This window comes from the organism of the source record quoted next, unplaced genomic scaffold (assembly GCF_019419815.1).
Source record: "Pyrus x bretschneideri cultivar Hongxiangsu unplaced genomic scaffold, Pyrus_bretschneideri_v1 Contig38, whole genome shotgun sequence".
Taxonomy (NCBI): domain Eukaryota; kingdom Viridiplantae; phylum Streptophyta; class Magnoliopsida; order Rosales; family Rosaceae; genus Pyrus; species Pyrus x bretschneideri.
This window is the reverse complement of record NW_025999701.1, coordinates 150,001-161,473: the sequence shown is the minus strand read 5'-3', so window position 1 is coordinate 161,473 and position 11,473 is coordinate 150,001. Positions and strand designations below refer to the sequence as shown.

General features: G+C 35.8%; 2 protein-coding genes across 2 annotated transcripts in view; both read right to left on the bottom strand.

Moving 5' to 3' along the window:
- Positions 1-1,303: 1,303 nt before the first annotated feature.
- On the bottom strand, positions 1,304-1,916 carry LOC103934417. Its single transcript, XM_009344156.3, has one exon. It carries the CDS (start codon positions 1,798-1,800, stop codon positions 1,594-1,596), a length of 207 nt encoding a protein of 68 aa, XP_009342431.1. The 5' UTR covers positions 1,801-1,916; the 3' UTR covers positions 1,304-1,593.
- Positions 1,917-10,393: 8,477 nt separating this feature from the next.
- LOC103934416 overlaps positions 10,394-11,473 on the bottom strand; it is a 2,168-nt gene continuing 1,088 nt past the window's right edge. Inside the window, exons 3-6 of the mRNA XM_009344155.3 lie at positions 11,412-11,463; positions 11,279-11,337; positions 11,107-11,152; positions 10,394-10,654 (exon numbers count right to left, since the gene is read on the bottom strand). Coding sequence (XP_009342430.1) covers positions 10,512-10,654; positions 11,107-11,152; positions 11,279-11,337; positions 11,412-11,463 — 300 coding nt within the window. The 3' untranslated portion in view covers positions 10,394-10,511. The remainder of the gene's footprint in view (positions 10,655-11,106; positions 11,153-11,278; positions 11,338-11,411; positions 11,464-11,473) is intronic.

Genomic DNA, 11,473 nt, shown 5'->3' with positions numbered 1-11,473 from the left:
TCTAAAAATAAAATCCTTGCAAACTCAAGGACCGGCCAACTCAAAGATAAAACAAAAATATCCAAAATAATAGCTCATTTAATAACCATTTTGTTTTTAATTTTTAATTTTGACTCTCATTCAGATAGGAGGATTATATGAGGGAAATGATGGGTGAAAAAATGTGGCTAAAAAGAGAGGAAGAAACAAAGAATAGTGAACGAAAATAATATCTATAAAGTAAAACATTCAAAATAGTTTTTGCTTTTTTAGTTTTAGCTTCATATTTGTACCATTCTTATTCATTCCTCCTACGATCTCTAACTATTATTCCACCTAATCTTTTAAATAAAAATGAATTGGTCATCAAACAAGCCTTCTTAAATATATAATAAGGACGTATATTTAGAAATACTAAAAGGACCTATATATTTGATAGTGGTTATGTAGGTAGAGCTCATAAAACGATTTTGCTAAGAGTGTTTTGTCAGAAGTACGTCGAAATCTTCTTTAAAAGCTCAAATCATTCATTGCTAATTAAGATTTAAGTGTTTTGTTATACAACTCTAAGATATTAAGTCTAACAGTCTAACTTTTTAAATTGTGTTCCATCTTCGTAATATATAAGTTAATTAAGCTATCAATATTCTGTGTAGATCAATATACTGAATGAAAAGAGACCCAATTGGCAATTTTTTTTATCTGTTTTCTTTGCTTTTCTTTGTAATTATAGAACAGGAGAACTGGGGAACGAGGGTAAGTGTTAAAGTAGAGTCCTAACCAATCTTACCTTCCTTTGTTATGTGATAAACTCCAAGTATTAATGCTTCTGTATTATCAGGTTGTATTTGGAGAAATATAATCCCGTTAGGACTCTTGTATAGCTGAACTATTTGTGTGTATTTGTACAACAACTCAAACAACGAATGAATATAACTTTCACAAATATTCTAGACTTTTGTTATTGGTTTTATTCTTTACCGTGCCTCTGCAGCTGTGTTTCTACATGGTATCATCCCTCCTTCTGGCTTAAGAACCTTCGATCCTGCTTCCTGCCTCGCTATGTCTTCCTCCTCTTCACTTCCCTGACCTAATGTGCTAATGTGGCGCAGTTCCTGAAACTAACCGACTCCAACTACCTCATGTGGCTTCGTCAAATCAAGCCATTCCTAGTTGGCCATGATTTCTGGAAATATTTTGACGGCTCACATATCCCACCGACGGCCACCCTTACTGTTACTACCACTCCTATCCCCGTCTCCTCCGACTCTTAAATTAACAGTTGTTAAATTACAAACTAAAACTTTTAACAAGCAGTTTTGAGTAATCGGAATTAATTAAAACTAATTATCCACTTCTTCTTAGTACTCCTCAACAGAGAAAATTTTCCTTCATAACTGTATACTCCAGCATTAACAAACATCAAGCTGCTTATATATACAGCTCTACACACTTTTTCTCACACCAAACAATATTATGCAAAATACTTAAAAGTAAAAATGAAAATTAAAAAAAAAAAAAAAAAAAAAAAAAAAAACAGTCGAGAGCTCAACCTAATATACGGAAAGGTCAGAGAAATAAAGATAAAGAAGCAAGAGCCAGTCTGCAGAAATTTTATCTGTAAGATTTGAGAACGGATCCACAAAAAGTGCACATGATGGCCTTCCAAGATTTCCAGTAAAACGGAATATAGCAAAACCTAGTCGAAGTCTTTATGTCAGCCACGCTTGCTCCGCTCCCACATCTTGAACATGTTCCAGCCACCGGCTTGGTCCGCCACACCTTCCTCCTCTGGTCTACTAGAAAACAAAAGCAAACCATTTCAGAGGCTTAAGACTTTTCTTTATCTGAATATTTTTAATCCTATGTTGTATATGTTGTACCAATAAATAAGAGACAATATCATGGTACTTATATGAATGAAAATTAGGTGAAAGACCAAGGGGTCGAGAAGTGTGATGAGCTGTATATATATACACACTAGTATTAGTTTTGAAAATCAACGATGGAGATTTGTTTGATAAGTTTTTTTTCAAATAATATATATTGTTATATTAGATGTTTACCCACCGACAAGATTCAAACTCACGCTATTATATAAAGACTCAACACCTTTCTACAACTATTGTAAAAGACCACTTGCAAGTGATGTTATTAATTCATTTGGCATAATATGCATTGATAGATTTATAATTTATAATATAGTATTAATCGATTAATACACATATGTTAACATAGTTTAAGTGATAACTGTTGAAATATTCCCTCATCGATCGTATCTTTCAGAAAATAAGAGTTTAAATATCTCAATCTCACTCCAACTACTACCTTGGTTTTTTGTGATAAAATCTCACATCTGTTGAACTATGCAAGTTGTAATTAACAAATTGATGATAATAACAATATTATTAAAAGTGAACCTCTAGCCCGTCTCTTTATAATTTGATAATTGAAAACTTGCTTTGTAGCTGAGAAATCATGTAATAATCGTGTGGATGACCGATGGCTGCCGTGATGAGGGGCGGTTCGGGTGTGTACGTAAGTGTGATAGTTACGGTTCCTAGATGGTGGTGTAAAAATTTTTACTGTAAAATTGTACTTTGCATTTGTCCGTCCAACTGCATACTTAATGGTCATGTATACTGATGATGATGTCCATTTTTTTTTTCTTTTCATTTTAATGATAAACTGGGCCGCCCCACTTTAATTTGATAGCTTTTATTGGCAAAGGGAAATTTTCTTTGAACTTTTTCTCAGCAACTTATTATCCCATAAATATGGTTGTCCAATTTAGGGCTAGGCATTTAACCGGTCAAACTAGGGCTGCCACTTTATTTCGTGAATTTTATAGGTTTGGTAACCGACTTTTAAGATAAATTTTTTAATATGCGTGAAACATAATTCGATACAACAAATGTAATAATACAAGCGGTTAAAAATTAAAAAACTATTATAACCAGTTATATATATTATGAAATTTAGTATACCAAGCTATGTTCTTGGCACATTAATTTTTTTCGGTTTTTACAATCCAAAAGGAAAAATGCTAGGATACCACATTTTCTAGACTACATCCAAATCATTTTTATAATAGAGGTGAGATTTACTCATATTATGAATTCAAATTCTGTTAAAGAGATGATTTAGATGTGGACTATAAAATGTGGTCTAGAGATTGAAAAACTCAGAAAAAAAAATCATCAAATTAAAACAAAATGGTTTAGTCTTGGTATGCGCACCAAGGAATTTTGACGTTCTTCGACTACCAACAAAAAAAAATCAAATTACCGAATTACATTCTTACTAAAAATGTGTGTACTTGATCATACTAAAGTAGACGCCTATATTATGAATGATGATATTTGTCACAAGATAGACGTCCATAGAGGACATGGAATCCTCTTTAGTGGTTGCATGGTGGAAATAGAGTTTTTTTTTTTTTTTTGGATAAAAGGTAAACTTTCATACCAGAAACTTACATACATAACAAAAACCCACAACTAAACATAAACAAAAAATGGGCTATCACAACAACAACCCAACCCAAGGGTTGAGCTCGAAAAAGAAAGATAGAAAAAAACTGAAAACCCTAGCCGCTTAGATCCCTTGTTGCCGTTACAGCAAGCTCCGACAACCATGAACCAGCAACCCAACAGACACCAAAGGTGAAGACCAACCAAGCCCTAACAATAAAAAGAGAAGCAAATGTTGACGTCCTCCATTGAACTCCGCACAGAACCAATCTGCCGTCACCAATGGTATAAAACCGGGAAGGAAGTCAATGGAACCACTGACAACAGTGTTGAGACCGACACACAGGTGGAAGGTGGAGAGGCTCTATGCATGCCGTTGAATACGACGGAATAAAGTGGGAGCAAATCGGATCCAAAGTGAAATTGATAGAAAGCGATCACAAGTGGGAGGGAAAGAAGATGAAAAGAGTGGATACATTGAGGGGAAGATAAAGTGGAGAGAAGAAAAGGGAGACAATGAAACGAAGTTTTCCGATCAAGGCAAGGAGCGGTTCCCACCAAAGTCAGTGTGTTATTTATCGACACCTATCAGAAGGGTATTATGTAGCTAGAAGTGTGTGGTGTTATTGGAAGAAAATATAAAACCTACATATAATTTTATGGGGTTACCAAGGGCGGAGCCAGGATTTTTTTCTTTGGTGGGCTAACTGAAATTAGTACTGTAAAATCATATGTTTATTTTTTTTGGCTTATATAAAATTATATAATAATTAATATAAAAGAACAATAATAGAATATAAATTATTCTCAAAATCATAACCTAGTCGATAAATTCAAGGACCATATAAATAATTAACCTACTAATTAAATCAAGAATAAGTAAATAAAGTGATTAAGAACGTACCAAATGTGACTTCATTGGAACATCGCAACGGAAAGTAAGGAATTGTGGAGATATGGATCTAATTGTGGATTTAAAAAAAAATTAATTTTCTTTTCTTAAGTAAGAAGCACAGAGCTAAATCGCATAGGGTAAATGGTCTTTTTCTTTTACAAATAGGATAAAAGGGGACAAGAGATAGAACTAATTTATAATTTTTAGCATAAAACTTATTATTATTACCTATCCTCTCCTATATATACATTAAATACTAATCTGTATTGAAATTGAGTGGGTTATAAGCATGAGTTTACAAAAGAACGGTGTTATTCATACCCTCATTTTTACCTCCAACACACCCTTATTAATTTTTTTTCCATTGAACATCTTCAATTCATTCTATCCGAAACTGAAAATTGAGAGAAATGTTTAAGAAGCAAAAATGAGTGATGAATAGCACTACCCTTATAAAAAATCTCCCTGGACTACAACCCACCTTAGCCATGTGGGGGGCTCTATGTTTAATACAAGGCTTCCATATTTGTTAGTATATTGTAGTACACTAATGTGCACTCAAACAACGAAGAATAAAATTATATTTATGATGGTATTATTTTTGCAACCTTAAAATATATACTAATTCGGATAGTATATATAACAAAATGGAAAATTGTCTAATAATACGTATTATTGAATGATATGGAAAATGAACGGTTAAGGTTGGAGAGATACAATTTAATAATTGTGAAACTCAAATCTAACAACTAAAATGCTTATAACATTCAATGCTACATAGCATTAAAGTAGGACCCCTACAAAATATATTGTAGTATTTTTGTTTTTTTTTTGTAACAAACGATAGGATAATTTATATTAAACGATGGGGAATGAGATTTGAGACTGAAACTCAAGTGCAAAGACGAATGCTCTTAAATGTGTTTTTAAGTTTCTAGAATGGAAAGGCAAATTTAATTTAATGTGGTCATTAAACATGGACGCCACTATAATTTTGTATTGGTGTCATTCCAATTCCTCTCAACAAGGCTGCAGTCAGCGTATGTAAAGGCAAATTTAATTTAATGTGGTCGACGATATATGTTTACGAGTTCTACTTGAACACTCTTCCTCGAATGGAAATTAAGTAGACGGCAGTTCCTGTGTACATCTCTCTCTCTCATTCTTCTTCTTTGCTGAAGCTTTTTTCTCTTTCTTTTGTTACCGTACATGTCAAACTTTAATCTGAATAGACCTGTTGTTATTATACACGTCAATTTTTAATCTAAATATAACTGAACTAGGAAAAATTAAACCAGATACAAGATTGATAATAAGAATATATAGTCAATATTAACGAATCCATCAGCAGTAGTACTTCCTTCTCGAAATAGTTGGTAATGGTATTTCAAGCTTCGATCTTAAGTGTATGAAACATTTTCTAACTATTACAAATCCGTATGAACTGTATGAGTTGATAATTCTTTCAACAACTTAAACTACAGACCTTCAATACAGTTTTTGCTACAATTTCTTAGCTGCTTGATATTGCTTTGTCCTAATATATAAATCATCTAAACACAAGAGTTTCCAAAAAAAAAAAAATATTACATTTAGATATACAAATTAAGAAAGAAAAATAGACTGATCGATGTCTGATAGGAGACCAAAAGAACTTTCAAAGTGTCTGGATGTAAATAGAATATATGATGACTGCGAGTCCACGATTTAGAATATTAGGTGGCAGCACAAATGCATGCACATGCAGAAGGATTACATTTGTTTCCAGGTGAAATAAATTGGGCAATGAGTATATATTGTCTTTTGCCAAGCTGAAATAAATTCGGCAATGAGTATATATTGTCTTTTTATCAAAGAAGATTATATTCACACACCTCAAATTATTTTTCTTACATTTTTTTAATTTTTTAATATTTTTCTATCAAGTGTTAATGGTGTATAGAAAATATTAAAAAATTAAAAGAATATGAAATAAGTAAAATGAGATGTGTGAATATAATTTCTCTTTGCTAATTACCATAAAAGTTGTCGGTCTTGGTTGTTTGTTTCATATTTTTAAGTTGGAAGTTATTGTCAATCAATCTACCCTCTCCAAAAGTTTAAACCCTATGTGATGATGTTGTTGGGAGTATTAGTTACGCACATCAATATGGTCTCTGTAGAGGGACAACTTGTAATTTGCAACAACAGATGAAATATAGAAGAGAAAAAAAAGCATGGGATATATCATATATGTAAAACACGTAAGCATGCAATCTTTTTTTTATGGTACATGCTGTAGAATTATTAGAGAGACGGACTTAAAGACCCACATCCAAGAACATCGATATTGTCCCTAACTTGATAATTACCACCAGCACAATCCGTCATGTGTGGGTTTTTATCATAAAACGCCTCGTATTAATTGAAGTCGAGTTAGGATATTGAAACTATTATTTCTCTTTTTCTATGGCCGATGTGGGAATCAACACGCCCCTTCATGCGGAACCCAATTAGTGGGTCACACATGGGAGTTCCACACATCGACAATCATGTGGAGCCAAGGGGATTCACCCCTACATGCGGTGCCAAGGGACCCACCATCATCCCGACCAAAGGCACCCACCTATCAGGTGGCAGTACGATACGAGGCCGTTCCCTGACTCTAATACCATGTAGAATTATCAGAGAGACGGGCCAAGGGTCCACTTCCAACAACACTGATATTGTCTCCAACTTGGTAATTACCACATGCATAATCCGTCAGGTGTGGGTCACAATTCGACAGGTGTGGGTGTTATCACAAAAGGCCTCAGTATTAGTTGAAGTAAGTTTAGGATATTTAAACTCTTATTTTCTTAGAGATATGGTCAATTTGGGACATTTCAACACGCCCCCTCACGTGGGACCCAATTAGTAGGTCACACGTAGGAGTTCCACACATCGACAATCACATGGAGCCAAGACCAATTAGTGGATCACACGTAGGAGTTCCACACATCGACAATCACGTGGAGCCAAGAGAACTCACCCTGTACGCAGGGTCAAGGGACTCACCATCATCGCGTGGGGCCAGGAGGATCCACCCATCATGTGGCAGTACAATACGGGCCCGCTCCCTAACTCTGATACCATGTAGAATTATCAGAGAGAGGGGCCAAAGGCCCACTTCCAAGAACACCGATAATGTTTCCAACTTGGTATTAATTGAAGTAGGGTTAGGATATTTATACTATTATTTCACTTTTTCTATGGCCAATGTGGGATTCAACACAAACCACTGAGTGATCCGGATAAATCAACTATCAAATCTTGTATATTGGAATCTAGTAAATTTTTGCAACGGTGAGATCTTGCATAAAATATGTATCACTAAGAGTGCTTTACAATCCAGACGAATAATCATGACCTCTAATTTATAAGTTATAGGTAACAGATGAGATATATTTAAAACATGGAAGCATAAGACGGGAAAAAAAAAAGTAAAAGAAGAATAAGAAGAAAAACATGAGATATATTTAAAACATGGAAGCATGACCTATAAGTGCAATAGGTTTTTAATTGGCATCATCGTAAATGTTGATAGAGATAGATTTGATATATAGCGTGGAAATGGTAGTATTCGGAGGGTGTAATATTTCACTGGTAAATTAGTAAATGTATGCACGGGATTCAGTTAATGTTGGACAATAGAGGAAAATGTAGCGAGAGAAAACACTGGTAAACGATAGGTGTACAAAGATCCGAACCGAGGTTCTAGGCACCATCCCGTCCACAAGCAAAAATTTTCTTATGAAAAATTCGCTTTTCAGATGGGCGACGGGTTCATGGACTGGATCTGGTCTCCAACATGAAGGAGAGGATATAGGTGCGGGAATATAGGATGTGGAGGACGAGAAGAGAAAATGGAGGGTGAAAAAAAAGGGCCTATTGAAATCACACACTGAAATAAAAGGGAAAAACGGAGGCAGGCACGAGGGGCCGGGGGGCCCGGGTTGGGTGTGTGGAGGTGGTGAGAAAAAAAGGGCTTAATGAAATCACACACTGAAATCAAATGGAAAAACGGATGCGGGCGCGGGGGGCTGGGGGGTGGGGTGCCGCCCGGGGGGGGGGGGGGGTGGGGTGCCGCCCGGGGGGGGGGGGTGGGTTTCGTGGCGTGTTAGGAAACATCCCGAAGAAAGAAGTGGGAGGAGAGGAAGGGTTGCCACCGATCCTAGGCCATAGCTAGGCCGATGGCTAGGGTTGGAATTTTGGTTTTGTCTTGAGAGAAACATGGAAGGGAAAACACATAAGGAAGATTGTTTATCCCATACTCAATTCTCCACATTCTCATTCCTTCTAATCCCCATCCATTTTGCCCCTTAAAATCCTTATTTTGGATAGAAGTTTTAAAGGCGTTAGCAAAAAGGATCATTGCTCCACATTATAACTGATTTAGTGACCAATACTCACGGATTTTTAGTTTATAAACCAATGCTTCAATTGGAACAAAGTTCAAGGACTATTGCTCAAATTTTCTATATATAATAACTAAACAAAGGACTTATACCTCAATTATTAAGGGTATTCACTTTTGCACTTTTTTTTAGTATATTGATATTTTTATACTAAGGGAAGGGGAAGTTTGGCTGAGTCACACAATCAGCAGTCTAATTTGGTATTGAATTCGTTATTCACGAGATTCGAACCTAATACCTCTGATCACTTCTAAGCAAAGAAAAATACTATCAGACCATAGTACTGAGTGACATTCACTTTTGCACTTAGAAGTATCAAATTTGATTTCATTGTTCCCATCGTTGGTATTAAAAAAAAAAAAAACAATAATAATAACAAGCTAATGCAATTCGGTTTGATGGAAAAATAGGTAAATTGCAAAATTATTAGAGAAATGCTAAGGAAACTATCAAAGGTGGGAATACCTGCCGCCTCATGCTTTTAACATAATGTTTTATAATGTTGGCATAAAAATTAACATTAAATTGTGAGGTAACATAAAGCTTACGAAAAGTCTCACTTTGAGAATCTCCTTTGCATTTCTCAAATTATGAATTCACCTTTAATAGGTATGGTGACTAGCCTTTTTTTAACGACAAAGAGGATTTTTTTTTTTTTTTTTTTTTTTTTTTTTGGGGGTGTTTTATAAAACATCGATAGATTCAATTAATCAAAGGAGGGGTAACAAAGTAGTCTGTTACAAGGACTACTCCAAAATCATATCTGAGATGAGGTCATGGGGTCCCTCAAAACCAGTTACTATCAGATCTCGAAATAAAATCAAAACGTGGTAGACGATGAGCCACACTGTTAGCTTGACGACGGACATGGGTAGAATAAACTCCAATGTTCGAAGCCATAAGCACCTTCAAGTCTCAAATAATAATCCCAACATCAAAGAGACAGGGAGAAGTATTTCGAAGGGCAGCAACAATTTGGAGCGAATCACACTCAAGAATGAAATTTTGAAAACCCCTTTGCATCGCCAGTAACAAGCCCATCCTAGCAGCCATGGCCTCCACAAAAAGAGAGGATACGAAATCTACCTTTGCAGCAGCCGCAGCCGCAGCCACAAAGACGTAACCTATCATTCCGAATAATGGCACCCACACCTCCCTGATTTGTGGTTTCATTCCAAGCACCATCAACATTTGACAAGGACAGATGCAGGACCATTAGACCCCGCAGGCAAAAAAGTCACTCGATTGAACTCCTGCTGCCACGAAGAAATGCAGCGGGAGCAGATAATGTCAGGAGGTTCATTCGAGTCATTCCAAAGGCGGTTGTTTCTTGCCCCCCAAATAGCCCATAAGATCATCAAACAAGTAGGAAAGTTTGGGGTCCCCATGCAGCGACAAAGAGGCTTTTGGTAATAATAGTTGCATCTTTTCATCTTCGCATTCTTGAGGTCCCCATTGTACAAGTAGAGCGGCAAAAACCTCCAGGTTTTAACTCTACTGGCCTTATGTTTACGATGATGCTTACTGCTCAAAGCAATTACTTCGACGGTGGTTAGCATAATCCTTCATATGAGATTATGTGATATGATCATAAAAAAAATTACCAAAACTGTGGTCAATGATGTGAAACATCTTAACCATATACAAGTTCATGCATCTACAAGTACACGTATATAACATCAATTACAAAATTGTATCAGATTATTCGATATGTACACCTGCAAGAAATCATCTGACCCTTTCTTTCCGAGAGCGGGAAGCGTGAGACTCTTCGATATATCGTGTGAGAAGTGAAATCCCATAATGTGAGGCACTTGAGGTAGCATAATAGGATGTCACGGTGAGTTGAGCAAACTTTGGAAGTGCATAACCTGCAACATCCAATATTAACAGAGAATTGAAAAACATGCATCCAAGATTTTAAAGAAACGCTTAATTGCAAAATCCCTTTTTCCGCATTCTTAACTACCCTCAAATTACACATGCATCGTGGTCTATGTAGAAAATGTCACATACTGATTTTTACAATATCCTAAGAACACCAAATGCGAATGACATTAAGAAAATCGGGTAAAAACTTCAGCTGAGTCTCAGATATTGAGGGAAAATGGCTTAGTCTACTCTACATACACTTGGTACAACCAAACAAGTCGAGAATCACATCTATTTTTAACATAAATTAGCCATTCCATGGCTGCTAAACAAGTGATCCGATTAATCGAAATAAAAACAGAAGAGCAACAACAAACAGAAATGCAAAAGCATTTATCATGTTCCAAAAATAGACTTCATTTAACCCAGTGGAGAAAGGCCGGATTTTTACCTCCAAATGCAGCACTGGCACCCGAAAACAGTAGCAGTGGAGGAAGCTATAATTTAGAAGAAAATAACAAATGTGAGCTTAATTGTTGAACATAAAAATATAAATCTCTAATGATAAATGCCAATAAGTGCATTGCTGGATAAAAGGTGAATAACAAGAAGAAGAGATGTACCCCAACTAAGAAAGGAAGCCACTTTGGTCCCTTCAAGCGACTCTGAAGGTACGGGATCCCTGCAATCAAGTAACACTAAGAAATCTGCACATGAAAGCATATACTTTGTAAAGACAATGGGAAACATATATACCTGTATTAAAGCTATGGATTGCACTAAGCATTCCTCCAATACCTGAGCCAGCCTATTCATAC

Bases quoted from the DNA above. Each gene is read 5' to 3' on its own strand.
- LOC103934417 (XM_009344156.3), bottom strand. From the start codon at position 1,800: ATGGTTTGCTTTTGTTTTCTAGTAGACCAGAGGAGGAAGGTGTGGCGG.